Genomic DNA, 25,380 nt, shown 5'->3' with positions numbered 1-25,380 from the left:
TTGGCAGGCAAGCCTCCATTGCTGGAATAAATAACTAGAGTGCCAGGGGCATATGACAGCTTTGGGCCTGCGAAGCCTGGGAGTATCTGGGAAGAAGCAGACGCATCCTATCTCTCCTCAACCACGGCCAAGAAGACAATCGAGGCAGAAATCTCCCTGTTGCTTGAATTAACCAGATTATTCAGCAAATTTAGAGCTTGTCTGGTCTACTGGTTTCAATTTGGCCTTACAAACCCAGTGCGTAACAGGAGATTTATTTGAGAAACTGCTGTCAAGAATCTAAGAGTCCTTTCAATCGCAGCTCAGCAGCACCTGGATTGTATTTTTAGAGTATTTCCTCCTGTGATGATAATATCAGCAATTAACGTACTTGTATTTATAAAGCCTTATTCTTCAGGGAGTACTCGACCCTTGAGAGAGGTCACCTAATTAATTTCTGCAATGTTTTAGATTAGACTGTTGCTTGTTTTGTGACCTTGAAGATTGCAGTGATTATTAAGTCATTAAAATATTAAATCACTTTTGCAAGGACTCCCAGTAAGGAAGCAATAGGAAACAGGCAAAGAACACACAAAGACCTGGACATTCTGGGAAGCGTTTTCACTCCTGCAACAGAGCAGGACCCCCACAGGCATGCCCACCCTGTTTTAAGCAAGGAGGAAAAATTAAAAAAGAGAATCCACATTATCAACAGAGAAATAGCATGCTTCAATATTCTAAGGAAACTTTAGTCATACTCATATAAACTCATCTGAAATTAGTCATATCTCTGGAACCTTGAAGATAACTTCTTAGCAGCTCTGAAATAAAAGGTTGAATGAGCACCTTTCTTCCTGGTATGGTAGAAAGATCACTTGACCGTGATCCATGAAACTTGTGTTTGAATATTGTTCCTTTCCTTATTGGCTATATTATCCTGGGCAAGATAATCGATGCCTTGGAATTACAATTTTCCCAATTGTGAAATGGATATGTTAATAACTGCTTGACAGTGCACTCTACCTTAAGGGCCAAAATCCTAGTTCAAGACTCCTTCATCTTTCACTCGAACCACTGCAACTGGCTTCTAACTGATCTCCTGTATTTCATTCTTGTTCTGCTGCTGCCTTTTCTCCGCATAGCTGTTAGAATTGTCTTTTAACATCACATTTCAAATTGTATCATTCTTTTGCCTAAAATCCTCCACTGGCATCCATTGGTATTTCGAATAAAATGCAAGTCCCTTACCATGGCCTAAAAGATCTGTACAGTCTGGTCCTTGCCTACTTCTTTGTCCTCATCGCTCCACAGGGCCCCTTATTCACTGAGCTCCAGCCATACTGACCTCTGGATGTTCAGCCAGACATGGCCGCCTTCCCTCTAGCCTCCCACACTTGCGGTTGCATCATCCGGGAGGCTCTTCTGCCACGTCTGGAAGCTTGCTCCATTTACTCTCTCAAGGCCCAGTTGGAATACTATCCGTCCAGAGAGGTGTCGACACCCTGGACACTGTATGTGAAGTGGCATCCCTAGTCACTTTCCAACAATTCTTACCTCCATAGCAGTTATCACCACGGGAGTTTATCTTATCTAGTTAGTTGTTTATTTATTGCGACCTTTATCCCACAAGACTGTAAGCTCTTGTTCACTGTTTACACAGTACATTCCCAGAGTTCAGAGCAATACCTGACAGTCTAGCATGTCCGAGGCACTCAAGGGTTTATCAGAGGAATACATGAGTGTAATAATATATATGAAATGTTTAGCCCATAAAATGCTTAAATTTGCTGTCTGTAGCATCAGACCTTTGTATCCACAGGTTGTGCATTTGCACACAGGTTGTGCAGGCTGGTCTGTTGAATCCTGGGGTGTGGAACCCTCACACGAGGGACCCACAGACACAAATGGCTGATTCTACTATGCTATTTTACATAAGGAACTTGAGCACTGGTGAAATTTGGTATCTGTGGGGGTCCTGGAACCAATATCCTGATAGATATTGAGGGTCAACTAGAAGCCGAGAGGACCCCATGCCTGAAGGGCGGTGGCCAAGAGGAGTTACCCCACGTCCGTAGTCAGGGGCAGTGGCCGAGAGTGCCAGACTGCGACGGCGCAGGAACTGCCGAGAGGAGCTACCCCGCGTCTGAGGCCAGAGGGTGCGGCGGAGAGGAGCTACCCCGCGTCCGAGGTCAGGGGCGGCGGGCGGGAGGAGCTACCCCACGCCCCCAAGCCCAAGGCCAGGGACGGCGGCCACGAAGAGCTACCCCAGGTCCAAGAGCCGTGGCTGCGCGGGCGCAGGAGGGCCTAGAGGAGCTATCCCATGTTGAAGGTGAGGAAGGGCGGCGGTGAGGAGATACCCCTCGTCCAAGGTAAGAGAAGCCCAAGTAAGACGGTAGGTGTTGAAAGAGGGCATCAGAGGGCAGACACACTGAAACCATACTCACAGAAAACTAGTCAATCTAATCACACGAGGACCACAGCCTTGTCTAACTCAATGAAACTAAGACATGCCGGTGGGACAACCCAAGATGGGCGGGTCATGGTGGAGAGGTCTGACAGAATGTGGTCCACTGGAGAAGGGAATGGCAAACCACTTCAGTATTCTTGCCTTGAGAACCCCATGAACAGTATGAAAAGGCAAAATGATAGGATACTGAAGGAAGGCCTGGTGTGCTGCGATTCATGGGGTCACAAAGAGTTGAACACGACTGAGCGACTGAACTGAACTGATTCTTACTCTTGGGGAACTCACCTTTAGGACAAACTTCTCCCGGCCAATAGCAAATAATAATAACAATAGCTAATATCTATTGAGCTCCTAATAGATGCTGAACATTGCTCTAAGTGCCTTTAATGAATTAACTCACTTATCAATCCTCTAAGATATGTGTTAATATTATCCAGCTTATTAGGATGAGGGACAGATGGTTCAAGAAACAAAGAAACAAAGGTTTTTGTTCCTAAGTAGAGGGATGGGGATTTGGACTCAGGTAATTTTGTCCCACAGCAATAATCATTATCACTCACCTACTCAAACTACTGTCTTATCCTGGCACCCCAGCTTTCCAACAATCTGATGCCTAGCTGTCCCAATCTCTTCTTTCATCATTCATCCATTCGTTCATGCACACATCCATTGTTCAACATATATTGAGTAAATGCCTTATGCCAGGCACTGACCTAAGTCTTGGGCTTAAATGCTCTTTGGAGGAAGGGAAAGGATAAATAGAAATGTGAAAATCTTTATTCTATCCATGTTGTCAGCACAATAAAACCACTGATGAATTTGAGCAGGAATTTTACGACTTAAGACTTCTCTTTTATGACAAATGACAGTCTTCAACATTTACAAGGTGTCTTTTGGATACCTGATTTCTCCAAACACTGCCCCAGCTTTCAGAGTAACCAGAACTTGACTGCCATCAGCACCTCCAAGAACTTGGACTTCTCCTTGCTTAATGATATACATTTCCTTGCCAATTTCTCCCTGTATGCCAAATAAAAAGAGGAAATGATAGTCACTTTATTCTTGACAATTATGCCCCAAATTAAAGAAATATACACTCCTCTAGATGAATAAACATAAAGGAAAGAAGTGTAAAAGCAATTATTTGAAGACTTGAGGGGGTTATGGACATTAGTTTGATATATCACGTGAAAAGAAATGATAAGGAAAGTGATACTCTTCAAAATGAGAGCACTGTGTGCCGTCACTGGAGAGTCAAAGATATTTTAGCTAGCACATAGTTTCAGGAATGGGATTGGAGAGAGGAAATTAGAGATTGTAAGAACAGCAACCTTTTCTTTTTTATTTTTTGGTGACCACTGCTTTGCTTTGAAGAAGTTGCTTAATTTATGCAAAGAGTATGGGTTACAGTCATTCAAAGATGAACTCTACTCTTTTGCCTATAGCTCTGAGATCTCATTTTAGTAATTGGGGCATAGGAGACCCTTAAGCTATTATTCTTGTTCCACATTGAAAGTGTTAATGCAGCAGGTTGTTTTTATTCAGTTCTTGTTTATCTCTGGGGACCCTGGAACCAGGGCAATGACCCTTGTTCAAAGCCCCGAGAACTAAACTCCTGGAGTGTTCACATAGCCACTGGTTAATGATGCTGTTCTGTATGCCTCAGGCAGCGTGGCGGGATGTACCCGGCTGTCAACACTGTTTAATGTAAACACGAAGATTTATGATGTGTACTTGGTGTCTAGTTTGTAGTCTGAACTATGGCTGGTCATGTAGCTATGTGGCCAGACCCATTTAAAAACTCTAGACTCCAAGACTGTGTTGAGTTTTCCTAGCAGAGATGTTTTGTCCTTGTCCACAGCGGGTGATAAAGATGAATTTCATGTGACCCTCGTGGAAGTAGGACCTAGTAAATCTGCACCTTGTTTTTCTAGTCTTTGCCTATAAATGTCTTTTTCTTGCTTTTCCTGCACTGTATGCTTTACTATAATAAATCTTAGTTGATAAATACCATTTTACATTGAGTCATGCAAATCACCAAACTAGTGGGTGACTGTGGGACCCTTGGAACACATCTCACTCCAGGATCCAAAAAGAATAAATATGCTTTACAAGAGACCTGAATGGCACTTGGGTCAAGAAAAGCTGTTAAACTTTAAATAAGACAGTTGTCATAATACTAGGCAAACTGGATAATAGTACCTATATGTCTTAATGAGTTGAGTCTTGATCAATCTGAGCTATTAAAAATAGCATAAATACAATAAATTCTCTTATACTTGGCTTAGGAGGGGACTAGATTATTTGAGTTCATCAAATATTCTTGTTAATCATATTTTCATAAGATTAGAACACACTAAAATTAATTTAGGATTAAACAAGGTTGATTATAGTTTCTGCTCTGCAAAGACTGAGACAATGTCTCCTTTGTTCCAGTGTTGAGCATAGGAATTATGACGTAGACAACTCATTTATGAATAATTTATAATTTCACCATTCTCTGGGAAGTTCTTTAATACCAAGGGTTATTTTCCTGATAATTACTTACTGTCACATTCTAACTGTTAGGTTAAATTTGAAGTTTTTAGGTTCTACCTCTTAGCTGACATCCGTGACATTCTCATTGTATCTCCCTATGACTTTTATGAGGAAGTTAGCATAGATATTATTATTTTACCATTTTACAGAAAGAAAATAAAGGCACAGATTGACTTACTGGCTAATATTTGGCTGAGTAACCAATGCTCCATGACAGTAATTAGAAGCAAAAGGAAGCCTAGAATGCATATCTCTGGATGAAGCAATGCAAAAAGTATATTTAAATTCTGCATTGTGGAGAATATTAAGCATATATTTATTCCCAAATGTAGATCTGAGTAGAAATTCCAATACAGATGGATCTAATTATAGTTATTTCCATAATATCAATACTAATAATACATCTTGCATTTTGCAAAGTATTTTTAAACTCACAATGTCAGATTTTACATTGCTCTTTATTTTATGCCTGTGTTTGTTTGATCAGAACATGCTACTTTATAGCTGCAAAATATTTTCATAGATATTAACTTATATAATTCTTGCAAAAATCTCAGTGAGGTCATATAGGAAAGATATCATTAGTTTTATTTAAATTTGGTAGTGTGTAAGTCATTCAGTCATGTCTGACTGTTTTCAACCCCATGGACTATATAGCCTGCCAGGTTCCTCTGTCTATGGAATTCTCCTGGCAAGAATATTGGAGTGGTAGCCATTCCCTTCGCCAGGGGATCTTCCTGACCCAGAGACTGAACTCAGGTCTCCTGCTTTGCAGATCAGATTCATTACCATCTGAGCTACCAGTAGAGACTTGAAAAGTTAAGTGTCTTGGGCAAATTTGTGAGGCTGGCAGATGACAGCATTAGAATCAGCAACACACCTATGTCACCTGACTATATAATATGTGTATTAAATATGATATAGTATATCTATACATATAGAACATATTTAATGATGAATCCAATAGCAAGACTGATCTCTTTAAAACCCAACAAAATAGCTATGAGTTATTTTTAAAATGAGGGACAGTGTCTGAAAATTAGTTTTTCCAGAAATACTCCAAGAAGTAATGATTAGAACATGGTCATATTCCTTCATTTTTTGCATGAAGTCATTCTCAAGGAACTGGAATGATTTTTCAAAGGCAGTTTTTACAGCTGATTGGAGGTAGAAGTACATAATGGGTACTTAAATATAGTTCAGCACTTTTAATTATTTTTTAATGATCATTTCAATAATTTTTCAAGGAGATCTGGCATAATCACCGAACCAAAACTTTCACTATTTCTTGCATATTTCTAGGCTAATTTAAGACTTTCCTGCAAGTTTAATTAGCATTCAAATGAAGTAGACATTCCTTAGAGAAGTAGGTCTGACAGCATGTGCAAAATAAGACCAAACCAAGCTTTTGTGGTTGGTTTACGTGCTAATTTGGAGAAAGTATAGAAATGCAAGCACTTCATATACAATAGGGTAACTCTTCCTGAGAGAGCATTTAAAATTTTCAGAGTTCCCCTGTGAAAGGCTATTCCAAGGCTGGCAGGGGTATTATGACACCCAAATTAATTCTTGCAAATTAATCTTGGGAAAACTCCCAACACTCTTTGAAGCAGTCCAAGCTAGCCACTCAGTGAGTTTAGGAGCCATCCAGAGGATTGGGGCTTCTCTGGTGGCTCAGACAGTAAAGAACCTGCCTGCAATGCAGGAGACTCAGGTTCAATCCCTGGGTTGGGAAGAGGGGAATGGTTACCCACTCCAGTATTCTTGCCTGAAATTCCATTGACAGAGGAGCCCGGATGGCTACAGTCCATGGGGTCACAAAGAGTCAGACACGACGGAGTGACTAACACTTTCACACTTTCAAGCATATGTATCTAATTCCTTTGGGGAAACTTGGGAATGCGAACCCAGTGTTAGGAGATGCTTAGAGGATTAGGTAGGTCAGCAGACTCAGTCTGAGCCCTGCCATTTCTTCAATTATTTAAATGACCTCTAATGAACATGTTTGTTGTTTGTTTTTCTTCCCTTTTCCTACAATGATTTGTGGAAATGATAAAGCAAAAGCAAAGCTGAATTCAGCTGTCTAAAATCTGGTCAAGTAACAACTTTTCATCTCTACGTTTACTATTAATTAAATCCCTTCTTTAAAACAGAAACGGAAGCAGAGAAACGTGGCTTGGGTCTCATGTCTTTTCATTTCTGCTCTTCCCCCTGCTTACTTTTTTCCCTTCCTTCATTTGTGTTCAACTGATCCGTTTTTATTATTAAGTGATGGATGTGATGCAAAGAAGAAATTAGAAGCCAAAAGGCTGCATCTACTCTGCATTTCACACTTTGTTAAGCAAGTTTTCACTGCTTAGGGGCATGAGTGCTAAAGTTTCTATGAGTTGTCTCAATTTTCAGTCCCTGCTGCTATTGGAACAAATTGAAAGGCTATTTGGGTGCATTAAGGCCATGCCATCCTAATGCATCATTGATTGAAAGGAGTCCTTAAATCGAGCTGTGGTTTGCAGTTTCCATTTTCATGAAAATGATTTCATATCATCAGTATGCCCACTTTTAATCTGGGCTTATTTGTGTGGGCTTATATATTCCTCGGATGGTAAAGAATCTGCCTGCAATGTAGGAGACCCAGATTTGATCCCTGGGTCAGGAAGACTTCCTTGGAGAAGGGAATGGCAACCCACTCCAGTATTCTTGCGTGGAGAAATTCAGATAAGAGAATCCTGGCAGGCTACAGTCCCTAGGGTCGCAAAGAGTGGGACATGACTGAGCGACTAACGCTTTCACACTGTATTCCTGGTTTCATGAATATCACAATGTCTCATCCATGTTTTCCTCTTTTACTACTGAGAGCTCCTTCTCAGTTGCCCTCCATGATTCTTCTCCACTGACCTCTTCCATAAATACTGTTTTTCTTCAAAGTTACAACCTTGGTCTTTTTCATGTACCTTTGCTGAGCTTCTTATGATTATCAGTTCTGTTATATGCTGGTTCCTAAAGATGTACCTCCAGTCATATCCTCTCTCGCAGACTACATTATTTCCACCTCTTCACCTGGGTGACTTAAAGTACCTTCCCTCTATCTGACTTTGTCTTTTGCCATTATGCTAGTTGATTATGTGCTTCAATTCCTTAAGTTTGTCAAGTTCTGTCCTGCCTCATGTCCCCAAGTCTTCATCTAAAAAACTGTCCTCTCTAGTTTTTTTCTTTTTTTTAAACTAGAGAACTATTTCTGTTTAGATTTTCACAAAGATTATGTCTGACAATCTGACAACCTCCCCACCTCTGAGTCCTCCAATCTAAATTAAGTACCTTTGCCACCACACAAATTCTGCATTCCCTTCATAGAAGTTAGCACGTTTTGGAGTTACGCATTTATTTAATTTGTTCATTGTTCATCTCTTCCATCAAGACAGTGATATTCAACTTTGGCTGCACGTGAGAATCACCCGGGAGGCCTAAAAAGTATTGATATGTGGGCTCTACCAGACCAACTGAATTGCTGGGGATGGAGCCCAGACTTCTAAATTCTGGTGAATCTGATGTAGACTGTGAACTGAATACCCCAGCATCAGACAGTAGGCCTCTGAAGGGCAAGAACCACCCTTTTCTGATATATACTGAGTATATCCAGTATCTAGCACAGTGCCTGGCCCATAGCATTTCAAAATTATTTATTGAGTTTCACTGAATAAATGACACTCATATTTTCCAGCTTTTGACTTGTAGTTCCATACACTCTCTCCGTAGACAGTTCCTTCCTTTCTGCCTGAGCTCATGTGAACTTTTTCCCTTGATCTGGAACTCCTGCTTCTTCTTTCTCCTGGTTCATGCCGATTCATTTTTCAGGACTTTGCTTGACCAGCATCTTCTCCAGGAGCTCTTACCAGCGCTCCGGGGAGAAGCATTCTCGACCTATGTCCCGCTACAGCTTGTGCTTACTTCTCCCACCGCATTTACCACATCATCTGGGGATGTAAGTGCTTCTTACCCCCACTTGTCTGTAAACTCCCTAGGGTTTTGGATCACCTTTCATTTCTTTGAACTACTCATCTTTCTCTACATTTAATTTTGATTGTTGCCTTCACAACTGATTTAATGTCTCAAGATGAAAAACCCAAGGTCATCATTCCTTCTCTCTCCCTTAAGTTAGTAATCAGAGATGTGCAAAAATACTCATTTTGGAGTTATTTATAATAGCAAACACTTGGAAATTGATTATGATACATTCATAGACTGGAATACTATGCAGCTTTAAAAAGGAGGTTGTAGATTACTTCCTATGATATATTGTGACGTGACAAAGCAAGTTTCACCCATAAGGCAGGTATGATGCTAATTTTATGGAACAAGCTCTAACTATCCATCAATCTATTCATAAAAGAGATAGGTTGAAATATATTAATAGTGGTTATTTATGGATGCTGGAGTTTTTGGCTTTGTGCTTTTAAGTGTTTCCCATGTTAAAAATAATGACCATGTATTACTTTGTAATTACAGTAAAATTTAAAAAATATGGCATTGATTATCCACTAACTGGGTGAGCTAAATGGAGGTAACTGATAGTTTGCTGAAGACATAAAAGGGGCAGAACCACCTTTCACTTCTTAAGGGAAAAGGTAGAATTAAAGGAAGGTATTTGGAATTAATGGGGTATGACAGTTGATGACTTCCATATACACAAACCGACTTTTCAGACCACCCACACTCATATGCTATAAGTAATGAAATCCATATTGTCTTATTCTGTTTTGAACTCTGAAAGCACATTATTGTTTTACAGAATTGTATCTCATGATTATTTTCATACTTTGGAGCTCACCCTAGGCAGATTTTGTTTAAACTGTTCTCCTGATTTATATCTGAACTCTTCAAATATATTTATTTATGAGTCATGCATTTGAAAAGTTGCAGGCACTCACCTTTTTGCAGACAAAGTCACCAGGTAAATAGACAACGGACTTCAATCTTAGCAGCATGTCATAAATCATCTGCATGTCACAGCCCTAAAGACAAATAATAAAGAGAAAAGTAATCCTTATTGATCCAGCTAAGAGGCAAATATTCCAAGAGATTTAAAAAAGCAGTGAAAATAAACACTAATAGATTTTTGTCTGTGTTGATGCTAAAATAATAGTTGCCAGTAGATATGGACTTGTCTTAGGACAAAATATAGAAAAAAAAAACCTACAGTATAATGGTTAGAATTTAAATGCTGGTCAGATATATTAGATCCCTCTGGAGAAGGGACTAGCTACCCATGCCAGTATTCTCGCCTGGAAAATCTCATGGAGAGAGGAGCCTGGTGGGCTAAAGTCCATAGGGTCACAAAGAGTTAGATACAGCTGAGTGACTAAGCATGCACTCCTGCAGATATATTTGGGTTTTAATCCTGTTTCCACTACTTATTGCTACGTATCTACATATCTCATGGCCTCATTTTCCTAGTCTGCTAAATGGGAGTTAAGTGGTACTAATTTTGTAATAGTAAAATTTTACTCATGTAAAACTGAACATAATCTTAATAAATGATAAGTATTAAAGATTATGGTAATGTAATGGTAATAACAATTGATTATTAATATATTAACACTGACATATAAAATATTTGCCACATATTTTTCTTTTTAATAACATCTTTCATACTATTGTGAGATATTACATTTGCAAACTTGTATGTTTTTCTTCCCCAACTTGTCCTCTTCTTTAACTGTACTTAAGAGATATAAAAACAATATATGTTAAATAAATGACTGTTCATATTCACTTCAGTAGTGTAAGAAACAAATTTGATTTGTTTGAAAATATGTCTATATTTGTTCTCTGTCTAAATAATTATAATTCATCTATGTGTGTGTGCTTAGTCGCTCAGTCGTGTCCAACTCTTGGCGACCCCATGAACTGTAACTTGCAGGCTCCTCTGTCCCTGGGGATTCTCCAAGCAGCAATACTGGAGTGGGTGGCCATTTCCTTCTCCAGGGGATCTTCCAGACCCAGCGAACGAACCCAGGTCTCCCACATTGCAGGCAGATGCTTTACTATCTGAGCCACCAGAGAAGCCAAAAATTTATCTACAACATAGGTTAAAGAAAAATCTGTAGATGTTCCAAAAATCTCACCTCACACAGTGATTTTGGATTTTCTACTTTCATTAGACTTTCTACTCCTCATAGTCAACAAAAGAGTCCAAAGTGCAGTAGTTGGGTGCAATCTCAAAAACGACAAAATGATCTCTGTTCATTTTCAAGGCAAACCATTCAATACAATAGTAATCCAAGTCTATGCCCCAACCAGTAATGCTGAAGAAGCTGAAGTCGAACCATTCTATGAAGACCTATAAGACCTTATAGAACGAAGACTCAAAAAAGAAATCCTCTTCATTAGAAGGGACTGGAATGCAAAAGTAGGAAGTCAAGAGATACCTGGAATAACAGGCAAATTTAGCCTTGGAGTACAGAATGAAGTAGGACAAGACTAACAGAGTTTTGCCAAGAATATGCACTGGTCATAGCAAACACCTTCTTCCAACAACACAAGAGAAGACTCTCCACATGGACATCACCAGATGGTCAACACTGAAATCAGATTGATTATATTCTTTGCAGCCAAAGATGGAGAAGTTCTATGCAGTCAGCAAAAACAAGACCAGGAGCTGACTGTGGCTCAGACCATGAACTCCTTATTGCCAAATTCAGACTGAAATTGAAGAAAGTAGGGAAAACCACTAGGCCATTCAGGTATGACCTACATCAAATCCCTTACATTGCATTTCAGTGGAAGTGACAAATAGATTCAAGGGATTTGATCTGTTAGGCAGAGTGCCTGAAGAATATGGATGTAGGTTTGTGACATTGTACAGTAGGCAGTGATCAAGACGATCCCCCCCCAAAAAATGCAAAATGATTGTCTGATGAGGCCTTACAAATAGCTGAGAAAAGAAGATATCAGATCAGATCAGTCGCTCAGTCATGTCCGACTCTTTGTGACCCCAAGAATCGCAGCACGCCAGGCCTTCCTGTCCATCACCAACTCCCGGAGTTCACTCAGACTCATGTCCATCGAGTCCGTGATGCCATCCAGCCATCTCATCCTCTGTCGTCCTCTTCTCCTCTTGCCCCCAATCCCTCCCAGCATCAGAGTCTTTTCCAATGAGTCAACTCTTGGCATGAGGTGGCCAAAGTACTGGAGTTTCAGCTTTAGTATCATTCCTTCCAAAGAAATCCCAGGGCTGATCTCCTTCAGAATGGACTGGTTGGATCTCCTTGCAGTCCAAGGGACTCTCAAGAGTCTTCTCCAACACCACACTTCAAAAGCATCAATTCTTCAGCGCTCAGCCTTCTTCACAGTCCAACTCTCACATCCACACATGACCACAGGAAAAACCATAGCCTTGACTAGACGAAACTTTGTTGGCAAAGTAATGTCTCTGCTTTTGAATATGCTATCTAGGTTGGTCATAACTTTCCTTCCAAGGAATAAGTGTCTTTTAATTTCATGGCTGCAGTCACCATCTGCAGTGATTTTGGAGGCCAAAAAAAAATAAAGTCTGACACTGTTTCCCCATCTATTTCCCATGAAGTGGTGGGACCAGATGCCATGATCTTCGTTTTCTGAATGTTGAGCTTTAAGCCAACTTTTTCACTCTCCACTTTCACTTTCATCAAGAGGCTTTTTAGCTCCTCTTCACTTTCTGCCATAAGGGTGGTGCCATCTGCATATCTGAGGTTATTGATATTTCTCCCGGCAATCTTGATTCCAGCTTGTGTTTCTTCCAGTCCAGTGTTTCCCATGATGTACTCTGCATATAAGTTAAATAAACAGAGTGACAAGATACAGCCTTGACGAACTCCTTTTCCTATTTGGAACCAGTCTGTTGTTCCATGTCCAGTTCTAACTGTTGCTTCCTGACTGGCATACAAATGTCTCAAGAGGCAGATCAGGTGGTCTGGTATTCCCATCTCTTTCAGAATTTTCCACAGATAATTGTGATCCACACAGTCAAAGGCTGTGGCATAGTCAATAAAGCAGAAATAGATGTTTTTCTGGAACTCTCTTGCTTTTTCCATGATCCAGCGGATGTTGGCAATTTGATCTCTGGTTCCTCTGCCTTTTCTAAAACCAGCTTGAACATCAGGAAGTTCACGGTTCACATATTGCTGAAGCCTGGCTTGGAGAATTGTGAGCATTACTTTACTAGCGTGTGAGATGAGTGCAATTGTGCAGTAGTTTGAGCATTCTTTGGCATTGCCTTTCTTTGGGATGGGAATGAAAAGTGACCTTTTCCAGTCCTGTGGCCACGACTGAGTTTTCCCAGTTTGTTGGCATATTGAGTGCAGCACTTTCACAGCATCATCTTTCAGGATTTGGAATAGCTCCACTGGAATTCCATCACCTCCACTAGCTTTATTCATAGTGATGCTTTCTAAGGCCCACTTGACTTCACATTCCAGGATGTCTGGCTCTAGGTCAGGGATCACACCATCATGATTATCTGGGTCGTGAAGATCTTTTTTGTACAGTTCTTCTGTGTATTCTTGCCATCTCTTCTTAATATCTTCTGCTTCTGTTAGGTCCATACATTTCTGTCCTTTATCGAGCTCATCTTTGCATGAAATGTTCTGCTGGTATCTCTGATTTTCTTGAAGAGATGCCTAGTCTTTCCCATTCTGTTGTTTTCCTCTATTTCTTTGCATTGATTGCTGAAGAAGGCTTTCTTATCTCTTCTTGCTATTCTTTGGAACTCTGCATTCAGATGTTTATATCTTTCCTTTTCTCCTTTGCTTTTCGCTTCTCTTCTTTTCACAGCTATTTGTAAGGCCTCCCCAGACAGCCATTTTGCTTTTTTGCATTTCTTTTCTATGGGAATGGTCTTGATCCCTGTCTCCTGTACAATGTCACGAACCTCATTCCATAGCTCATCAGGCACTCTATCTATCAGATCTAGGCCCTTAAATCTATTTCTCACTTCCACTGTATAATCATAAGGGATTTGATTAAAGGCAAAGGTGAAAAGGAAAGATATACCCATTTGAATGCAGAGTTCCAAAGATAGCAAGGAGAGATAAGAAAGCCTTCCTCAATGATCAACACAAAGAGATAGAGGAAAACAATAGAATGGGAAAGACCAGAGATCCCTTCAAGAAAATTAGAGATACCAAGAGAACATTTCATGTAAAGATGGGCTTAATAAAGGACAGAAATGGTACAGAAGCTATTAAGATATTAAGAAGAGGTGGCAAGAATACACAGAAGAACTGTACAAAAAAGATCTTCATGACCCAGATAACAACGATGGTGTGATCCCTGACCTAGAGCCAGACATCCTGGAATGTGAAGTCAAGTGGGCCTTAGAAAGCATCATTACGAACAAAGCTAGTGGAGGTGATGGAATTCCACTTGAGCTATTCCAAATCCTGAAAGATGATGCTGTGAAAGTGCTGCACTCAATATGCCAACAAACTGGGAAAACTCAGTCGTGGCCACAGGACTGGAAAAGATCAGTTTTCATTCCCATCCCAAAGAAAGGCAATGCCAACGAATGCTCAAACTACCACACAAATGTACTCATCTCACACAATAGCAAAGTAATGCTCAAAATTCTCCAAGCCAGGCTTCAACAGTTTGTGAACTATGAACTTCCAGATGCTCAAGCTGGATTTAGAAAAGGCAGAGGAACCAGAGATCAAATTGCCGACATCCATTGGATCATCGAAAAAGCAAGAGAGTTGTAGAAAAACATCTACTTCTGGTATGCCAAAGCCTTTGACTGTGTGGATCACAACAAACTGGAAAATTCTTCCAGAGAAGGCAATACAAGACCATGTGACCTGCTTCCTGAGAAATCTGTGTGCAGGTCAAGAAGCAACAGTTAGAACTGGACATGGAACAACAGACTGATTCCAAATAGTTAAAGGAGCACATCAAGGCTGTATATTGTCTTATTTAACTTATATGCAGAGTACATTATGCAAAATGCTGGGCTGGATAAAGCGCAAGCTGGACTCAAGATTGCCAGGAGAAATATCAATAACCTCAGATATGTAGATGACACCACCCTTATGGCAGAAAGTGAAGAACTTAAGAGCCTCTTGATGAAAATGAAAGAAGAGAGTGAAAAAGTTGGCTTAAAGCTCAACATTCAGAAAACTAAGATCATGGCATCAGGTCCCATCACTTCATGTCAAATATATGGGGTAACAGTGGAAAGAGTGAGAGAGTTTATTTTTTGGGGCTCCAAAATCACTGCAGATGGTGACTTCAGCCATGAAAAGATGCTTGCTCCTTGGAAGAAAAGCTATGACTAACCTAGACAACATATTAAAAAGCAGAGACATTACTTTGCCAAAAAATGTCTGTCTAGTCAAAGCTACATACATGACTTTTCCAGTGGTCATGTATGGATGTGAGAGTTGGACCATAAAGGAAGCTGAGTGCTGAAGAATTGATGCTTTTGAACTGTGGTGTTGGAGAAGACTCTTGAGCATCCCTTGGACTGCAAGAAGATCCAACCAGTCCATCCTAAAGGAGATCAGTCCTGAGTGTTCATTGGAAGGACTGAAGCTGAAGCTGAAGCTCCAATCCTTTGGCCACCTGATGCGAAGAACTGACTCATTTGAAAAGACCCTGATGCTGGGAAAGATTGAAGGCAGGTGGAGAAGGGGACGAAAAAGAATGAGATGGTTGGATGGCATCACTGACTCGATGGACATGAGTTTGAGGAAGCTGCAGAGGTTGGTGATGGGCATGGAAGCCTGGTGTGCTGCAGTCAGTGGGGTCATGGGGTCACAAAGAGTCGGACACAACTGAATGAGTGAACTGACTTTCATCAAATATTTTTAGTTTTTCCTCCCAGAACTGTTAGCATGTAGCTGCTTTCTTTTTGTGCTTGTCCATTTTTTAGGGACATTATTATTTTCAGATAACTAATCCCAGGTAGAAAAACAAAGTATCTACCCCCAGTTCATGGATTGGATAATCATTTCTTTAGCCATCATGCTGCTGCTGCTGCTAAATCGTGTCAGTCGTGTCCGACTCTGTGCGACCCCATAGACGGCAGCCCACCATGCCCCCTGTACCTGGGATTCTCCAGGCAAGAACAGCTGGAGTGGGTTGCCATTTCCTTCTCCAATGCATGAAAGTGAAAAGTGAAAGTGAAGTCGTTCAGTTGTGTCCAACTCTTAGCGACCCCATGGACTGCAGCCCACCAGGCTCCTCCATCCATGGGATTTCCCAGGCAAGAGTACTGGAGTGGGGTGCCATTGCCTTCTCCATTAGCAATCATAGGTTTCCATAATAATTTCAATAGCAAACACTTGACCTAGATCCATATAAAATTTACACCTCAGGCTTGCTTGACTGATAAGGAAAGTTAATGATTTATGATTGAAGTATTTTCAAATAGCCATGGGTTAGAAGCATTCAGATGAACTTGAAGCTGGGATTTAACAATTTATTTGAGAAGCTATAGCTTTGGGTTCTCTTGAATAGAGAGAAAGGCTGAAGCCAATAGGAATACCTTCTTAACACAGTCCAACACGTAATGTAATGACGAGAAGCTGCTATGAACCACGCCCTTGGTCCAATCAGAGGTGAAAGAGAGTGAGTCTAGTTGGGAATAATGTTTTAAGTAAACAGAAAAACAGTAATTTGTGGTAAAAGTTAATCATGCTGTAAGTTATGTCATGTAAATATCCATAAAACTTTTCAGAGGCGGGGGCACTTACTTCTGCCTGGGAGTGCAGACAGGAGACAGGGGAGATGGGAAGAAGGCGCTAATGTGGGCCACAAAGCTGAGTCATTTGATGAGTGTGATTTATATTTGAAAAGACATGCAAAGGTCCTTTGAGGGAGAGAGAAATGTACTGCTTCTTTCTTTGTTATATATTTGCTTAGAGCAAAATGTATAATTTTTATTTATGTTGTCTTTATTCCTACTATGTCTCAGATTATCGTATTTGTTAAGGCAAATGACAAACATTAATTTCTTTCTAAAATTTATTATTTTGCTTTTAGTAAAGCTTCTCTAACTCTACGGCTCAAGTGTTCTGTTTCTTTCAGTGCTGTCATTGATTCAGAGAAATTTCATTTCAGAAATTGGTGTTATGATCACTCAGGACTCTATTAGGGAAAAAACAGTATTTTAAGATCTATCCCACTAAAGAAAGTTCATGTTTTCGATATTTTAGAGAAAATTCATTAGAAATATATTTGGAAGTTCTTAAAGCTTAAGCATGACTTCTCTACCCACAGATTGTGCTATTGTTGTTTCCAGTCTTTTCATTACATTTATGGAATTATTGCCATAAGAAAACAACACTTAATTAATAATTCATATTAACATAACACAGTTGGGAACTTTCATCAAAGTTCATTCCAGCAGGAATGACTATCACTGCGATGAAGGTAACTCTCAATTTTTTATACCTATGGAGAATAATTCATGGGAAATAGATGGGGAAACAGTGGAAACAGTGTCAGACTTTATTTTTCTGGGCTCCAAAATCACTGCAGATGGTGACTGCAGCCATGAGATTAAAAGACGCTTACTCCTTGGAAGGAAAGTTATGACCAACCTAGATAGCATATTCAAAAGCAGAGACATTACTTTGCCAACAAAGGTTCATCTAGTCAAGGCTATGGTTTTTCCAGTGGTCATGTATGGATGTGAGAGTTGGACTGTGAAGAAGGCTGAGCGCTGAAGAATTGATGCTTTTGAAGTGTGGTGGTGTTGGAGAAGACTCTTGAGAGTCCCTTGGACTGCAAGGAGATCCAACCAGTCCATTCTCAAGGAGATCAGCCCTGGGATTTCTTTGGAAGGAATGATGCTGAAGCTGAAACTCCAGTACTTTGGCCACCTCATATGAAGAGTTGACTCATTGGAAAAGACTCTGATGCTGGGAGGGATTGGGAGCAGGAGGAGAAGGGGACAACAGAGGATAAGATGGCTGGATGGCATCACTGACTCGATGGACATGAGTCTGAGTGAACTCTGGGAGTTGGTGATGGACAGGGAGGCCTGGCGTGCTGCGATTCATGGGGTCGCAAAGAGCTGGACACGACTGAGCGACTGAACTGAACTGAAGTGATGGAGAATAATGGGTTTCCCTAGTGGCTCAGATGTTAAAGAACCTGCCTGTAATGCAGGAGACCTGGGTTCAATTCCTGGATTGGAAAGATCCCCTGGAGGAGGGCATGGCAACACACTTCAGTATTCTTGCCTGGAGAATCCCATGGACAGAGGAGCCTGGCGGGCTACAGTCCATGGGGTCAGAAAGAGTCAGGCACGACTGAAGCAACTTACCAAGCATGGAGAATAACAGCATTGCAAATGATCAGAAAGAGAAGGTCTTTTAAAAAATCTACTTACATTTATTTTAATGTGCATAATTTGAAATTTGATGTTTTTGGCCTTAACTTTTACAATTGTAATATATAGGCCAAAATACAATATAACGTGTAGGCCTTGCAGTCTCTTGGACTGCAAAGAGATTCAACCAGTCCACCCTAAAGGAAATCAGTCCTGAATATTCATTGGAATGACTGATGCTGAAGCTGAAACTCCAATACTTTGGCCACCTGATGTGAAGAACAGACTCATTGGAAAAGACCCTGATGCTGGTGAAGATTGAAGGCGGGAGGAGAAGGGGACGACAGAGGATGAGATGGTCGGATGGCATCACTGACTAGATGGACATGAGTTTGAGTAAGCTCCGGGAGTTGGTGATGGACAGGGAAGCCTGGTGTGCTGCAGTCCATGGGGTTGCAAAGAGTCGGACACGACGGACTGACTGGACTGAACTGAACGGAGGCCAAAGTAAAGTTTATATTCCTTAAACAATTCCTGCTGGAATGAACTTGGATGAAAGTTCCCAACTGTGTTATGTTATGTTAATAGGAATTATTAATTATTTTGTGTTGTTTTCCTATGGCATTAATTCCATAAATTTAAAGATGTATGTGGCAGTATCATTTTCAGTACTGAAAAGACTGGAAACAACAAAAGAACAATCTGTGGGCAGAGAAAAGTAGCGACGGTGTGTAGGTTGCAGTAGCATACTGTGGTTAAAATAACACACCGGCTCTCTCTCTCTCTAGATGTGGTTCAATTCAACAAATAATGTGTTCTGCACAAAAACAAGCTATAGAATATGTTCACTATGACTCCAACTATGAAAAAAACACTGAACACAATAATACTGCCTGTCACTGATTATAGATACTTCATACTGCCTGATACTGTTTATAGATAAAAAGTAAAATAAAAATGAGGGTTGGAAGGCTATTCTTAAAATTATCTTAGTGGCCACCTCTGGGGTGGGAGAAAGGAGAATGGAACTGGGGAGAAGAACTGATTAGACCTCAACTTTAACTTTTATTAATAATAGTAAAAATAAAGCAAAACACACATCCTAGGATTGGTTGTAGGAACAAAAATCCTCTTCGAGAAGGACCACGTTTCATCTTTCTCTTCTACCTTTCAGGTTAACTCAGGCAGAAAGCACTCTAAAGAAACCTAATTAACAGAAAGTATTGGATGAAACTAGGAGATAAACCTTAAAATAACTTAGCAAACGATTAGTGCTTTCCTCAGTAGAAACGCCCAAATACTTAAAAGGAGAGAATTTAGCTTATGTCTTGGATTTCCTCAGAGAAAAACATATGAACCACTACAAATATATATTTTTATCAACATACTTGCATAAAATATGTATTAATTCATGTAAATAGGCCATAGCAATTGTGTGTTAGAAAAAAATCTACAACTTAAACTTCATCAATTGATTCTGGACCCTAATGATTGCTTTGTGGGCAGGTTGCCACTGGCCTTGGGGCAACTGTGATTTAGGACTAGGTCCTTCCTTTCTCTCTTAGTGAAACAAAGTTTGCGTTATGAAGCTGTTATATCTTATGATGTATTTGAGGATAATTATCTCCTCCCCCTCTCCTGCCAAATGATTATTTTCTTGAGATACAGTTTGTTCCATTATCATATGCTTAAAAAGAATCACATCCCAGGGTTGGCATTTTTTTCTTTATAGTGCAGCTCTATTTCCTTTATAGAAGTAATTAGGAAAAATTTCTGATTCTCAGAAAGTCAGCACACAGCCATTGTTTCATAAATGTTCCTTTTTCTATAAAGTGAGCGTACCTGTGAGAGTGTCAATATTCACTTTTGTATGTATTCATCATACATTTGCATTACATTGTATTTCTTATATTTTTTGTTTAATTTTTTTTTTCTATCTGTTTAATTCTCTCAACCTCCCTGTGAGGCCTGACATTCATTAACACATTGTCAACACTCTTGGATTTTAGATGAGGGAACACAGGCTCAGGACGTCTATTGACTCTTCAGCTGAGGTCACATGTGGAATCTGTGTCGGAGGAAGACTCAGCAGGGCGTGTGCGGGGGGAGTGCGCTGTTTAATCCGCACTCTGAGCAACAGGGCAAGACAGTGGCTTCCATCTCCCCGGTGTCTTGCCAGGGCTGGGGGCATGCCAGGTACTAAATAAATAAGGCCTGACGTCCGTCATGAAGTTGTTAGAAAGCATTCTCTTTTCAACAATGGGAAGTTCAGTGCCGTATAAAATTGGATTCATATTTGAATAAGGCTCCTGGAGATTTGAATGAAGTTGGGAGAAATTCTATTTTTAGTCAACACATGAGCTATATGTTAGATGAGTGTTCCCATACCCAGGGAGTCCTTTTAATACCGGCAAACTCTGAACACAACTGTCAAGTTGGTAAAATTTATCTCTGGGCGCTAACCTTCTCAGTCTTGAAGGATTTCTTCATTTCTAAGCTCATTCTCCCTAAGTTATTTGAAAAAGAACTCAAGATACTATCAGTAATATATAACTACTGGGACTTTCAGTCACCCTCAAGTATAAGCAAGCGTCTTCAAGGCTTTTCTAAATTCAGCCGTGTTTGTTAAAAGAGGCCTTGCTCTGTCCCATCTGAAACTGCACTCCCACTAAGCCAGGGATGGGTGATACATCTAGGCAGGAATTCTGAACCCAGTCGCCCATACTATCGACTATGCCAGTCATGTTATTGATTGGTAGCTTTGGGAGCAGCAAAGTCAAATGTGATAAATAATTTGCAAGGCATTATGATGGCATAACTTACTGAGTTCTAAGTGATCTTAGACTGAACCCTATGCTTCATGTTTGCAAACACGAGGAGAGTCATTTCCATCAGGCTTTCCCTGAGAACTAACAAAAATTCTCTTTTGCTAGGAGCCTCAGTATCATAGTCAACATGAGAAGTCACAAGCTGGATGCAACCCCCAGGATGAATCTAATCCATCTTCCTAGGACCCAGCATGACCACACACTGGTTTTACCTGCGTGAAAACTCCTCTGTGGCTGAATCAGTTTTATCCCTCAGGGACAGTAGTAATAATCATAATATACGAATAATGTACTTATATCTGATGTGTTGATATAAGCGCTTTGTATGTTTTGAGTTACTGAATTATCACACAACAGCCAAGGATGTCATCTCATTTGTGTAGTTTGCCTGCCTTCTGGGAGGCAGTGGAGAGCAGTGGCCATAGGGGTACAGGGTCTGAGGCACCCCACTGGTGCTTTAGACCGAGTGACTGCTCAGCGTGTTTCGCTGAGTGGAGTTCATCTGGGTTATAAGCTCAACGTCAGAATACTTTCAACAAGTCTAGCAACAGTATTTGGAGAAGGCCATGGCACCCCACTACAGTACTCTTGCCTGGAAGATCCCATGGACGGAGGAGCCTGTAGGCTGCTGCAGTCCATGGGGTCGATGAGAGTCCGACACGACAGAGCGACTTCACTTTCACTTTTCACTTTCATGCATTGGAGAAGGAAACGGCACCCATTCCAGTGTTCTTGCCTGCATATCCCAGAGAAGGCAGAGCCTGGTGGGCTGCCGTCTATGGGGTCGCACAGAGTCCGACACGACTCAAGCGTCTTAGCAGCAGCCGCAACAGTATTACTGATACCACCGTAGTTAAACATAGTTAAAAATGAAAAGTAGTAAGCCTCCTGTAATGCTCTGATTTCAGGCCCCTGGGAAGAAATATGTGAACAGGTGGACCCTTGGGTGAGGGGAAGTGCCTTTCCCATCCCACCCCTGGCACAGTCTGCCGTCACAGACGAAACTCGTCTCCGCGTGCTTCCTGTCTCTGACATCACAGCCTCTCCAGGCTCTGCTTGCCACACAAGGACGAGTCACAGCCGCCCCTGAGGGGTCCTGTTTGGGAAGCAGTCTGCATTGTTACCGGAGCAGCAGATGGTGAGACGCTTCGCGCTTTCCTTGACAGGCCGGTGGTACCTCCATTTTCAGTTTGGTGTCTTTCCTTTCCTACCTTGGAGCTGGGGCTCTGTGTGCTCAGTCGTGTCCAACTCTTTGCAAACCCCTGGACGCCTATGGAATTTTCTAGGCAAGAATTCTGGAGTGTGTTGAAATTTCCTACTCCTGGGGTCTTCCCAACCCAGGGATGGAACTCATGTCTCTGTGTCTCTTGCATTGGCAGATGGATACCACCGCTCCATCTGGGAAAGTGAAAGTCGCTCAATCGTGTCCTACTCTCTGCGACCCCATGGGCTATACAGTCCATGGAATTCTCCAGGCCAGAATACTGGAGTGGGCAGCCTTTCCCTTCTCCAGGGGATCTTCCCGACCCAAGAATCCAACCGGGGTCTCTTGCATTGCAGGTGGATTCTTGACCAGCTGAGCTATCGGCTTCCGGGAAGCCGATCCGGGAAGTCCTACTAATAAGCTGCTGCTGCCGCTAAGTCGCTTCAGTCGTGTCCGACTCTGTGCGACCCCATAGACGGCAGCCCACCAGGCTCCCCCGTCCCTGGGATTCTCCTGGCAAGAGCACTGGAGCGGGTTGCCATTTCCTTCTCCAATGCATGAAACTGAAAAGTGAAAGTGAAATCGCTCAGTCGTGTCCGACTCTTAGCGACCCCATGGACTGCAGCCCACTCGGCTCCTCCGTCCATGGGATTTTCTAGGCAAGAGTACTGGAGTGGGGCGCCATTGCCCTCTCCGTACCAATAAGCAGGGGGATCCTTTTTCAGTTTCTAAAGAATGCAATCTTAATTCTACACACTAGGTGGCGCAACAGAACTTTCACTAAATTTTCTCCCATTTCTGGTACTTTAGTGGTAGACACAAAATGTGATTTCCCTAGCATTTAATTTGATAAAACATATTTAAAAATCAATACAAAAGTAATAAATCAACAGATAGGAAGGGAAATTGTCCAACCTCATAGGAATGAATCACTCCTTATTAGCTTAATACTTGAGTTTGGGCTGGAAAAAGAGACCCATTTTTGTGAAAAAAAAAAAAAAAAAAAAAAAAAAAAAAAAAGTCAAAAAATGACTATTCATCTCGAAGCTCTTTGGAAACTCTGATCACCCCATGCAGAAGGAGAAAATCTTACTAATTCACCACAATTGATTGAAGCAAAGTTTTAGTGAAATTCTGTGACTTTAGTTCTGCCTGCTTTGAACAAGAGGGAGAAAACCACCTGAGCTACAAGGTCTTAGTAGGAGAGTAGCAAAGAGTGTGTAAATTTAGGTGTCTGGTGTGAAACTAATCAATGTGCCGAGTCTAAGTCTGTGACATTCACTGCAGGATGCTAAGTTGCTGTTTTTTGACTCCGGGGACACTTTCTCAGTATCTTACCACTTATCTAGACAGGGCTGGTGGGGAGCTGAAAGGTCTCATCACCGAGCTGCTAAGACTGTAGCCTGTGCAGTAAAAATTTGCTTCCTGCTCTCTTTGGCCTCAGTCAGGTAAATAGTTTCTACTTTCTGTAAAATGAGGGGTCATAAAACTTTTCTCAGAGACATGCTGTGAGAATTAACTGAGAGAAGGTAGCAAAGAAGATAATACAGTGCAATCAGAACCCAATAAACAGTAGCTATGATTTTTGAGAAGTAAAGAACCCATCTGACAATGCAGGAGACATAAGAGATAAGAGTTTGATCCCTGGGTCAGGAAGATCCCCTGGAGGAGGGCATGGCAACCCACTCCAGGACTCTTGCCTGGAGAATCCCATGAGCAGAGGAGCCTGGCGGGCCACAGTTCATGGGGTCACAAAGAGTTGGACACGACTGAGCAACGAAGCATGCATACATGCAAAGCAAGGTCCACTCCATTATGTGGGTTGGCCTCATCCGATAAACTGAAGGCCTTCAGAGAAAAAAGTCTAAAGTTCCCCGAGGAGCAGGGGAATCTGCCTCCAGACTGCCTTTGGATTTGAGCTGCAACAGTAACACTTTCCAGGGTTTCCAACAAGCTGACCTGTCCTGAAGGTTTTGGATCTGTTGTTCCTCTTTACATGAGCCCTTCTTTAAAATAAATCCCCCCCTCCAGTTGTGTCCAAGTCTGCGACACCCTGGACCGCAGCCCACCATGGGATTCTCCGGGCAAGAGTACTGGAGTGTGCTGTCATTTCCTTCTCCAGGGGATCGTCCCATCCCAGGGACAAGCTGAATCTCCTGCATCTCCACCATTGGCAGGCTGATTCTCTGCAGTACCCTAATACAGGGGCCATGAGACAATTGGTTACAGCAAGGTATGAGGTGACAGCCCTGGGAATGAAAGATCAGGGGCAGCACGGACCACCTTCATGTAACATTGTCCGTATTATAATCTGTGATACTCCAGCATGACTTACATTATTTCATTAAAGCAGTAGGACACTCACTGTTTCCCTAATAAATAAACAAACTTCACAAGGTTAAAAGGAAAGAAATATAAGCACATTGTCCTTTGGAATGGAAAAGGTCAGTTTTCATTTCAATCCCAAAGAAAGGCAATGCCAAAGAATGCTCAAACTACTGCACAATTGCAGTCATCTCACACACTAGTAAATTAATGCTCAAAATTCTCCAAGCCAGGCTTCAGCAATATGTAAACCCTGAACTTCCTGATGTTCAAGCTGGATTTAGAAAAGGCAGAGGAACCAGAGATCAAATTGCTGACATCCGTTGGATCATCGAAAAAGCAAGAGAGTTCTAGAAAAACATCAACTTCTGCTTTATTGACTATGCCAAAGCCTTTGACTGTGTAGGTCACAACAAACTGGAAAATTCTTCGATGGGCACACCAGACCACCTGACCTGCCTCTTGAGAAACCTTTATGCAGGTCAGGAAGCAACAGTTAGAACTGGACATGGAACAACAGACTGGTTCCAAATAGGAAAAGGAGTACATCAAGGCTGTATATTGTCACCCTGCTTATTTAACTTATATGTAGAGTACATCATGGGAAATGCCTGGCTGGATGAAGCACAAGCTGGAATCAAGATTGCCGGGAGAAATATCAATAACCTCAGATATGCAGATGATACCACCATTATGGCAGAAAGTGAAGAAGAACTAAAGAGCCTCTTGA

General features: G+C 41.4%; 1 protein-coding gene across 1 annotated transcript in view; it reads right to left on the bottom strand.

The window, feature by feature from the left end:
- Positions 1-25,380, bottom strand: part of CNGB3 (cyclic nucleotide gated channel subunit beta 3) — a 190,713-nt gene that overhangs the window by 22,667 nt on the left and 142,666 nt on the right. Inside the window, exons 14-15 of the mRNA XM_055546721.1 lie at positions 9,910-9,993; positions 3,348-3,466 (exon numbers count right to left, since the gene is read on the bottom strand). Of these exons, the coding sequence (XP_055402696.1) occupies positions 3,348-3,466; positions 9,910-9,993 (203 nt within the window). The remainder of the gene's footprint in view (positions 1-3,347; positions 3,467-9,909; positions 9,994-25,380) is intronic.

Source organism: Bubalus kerabau, chromosome 14 (genome assembly GCF_029407905.1).
Source record: "Bubalus kerabau isolate K-KA32 ecotype Philippines breed swamp buffalo chromosome 14, PCC_UOA_SB_1v2, whole genome shotgun sequence".
In the NCBI taxonomy this organism is placed as follows: Eukaryota; Metazoa; Chordata; class Mammalia; order Artiodactyla; family Bovidae; genus Bubalus; species Bubalus kerabau.
This window is presented reverse-complemented; position numbering and strand designations above follow the sequence as displayed.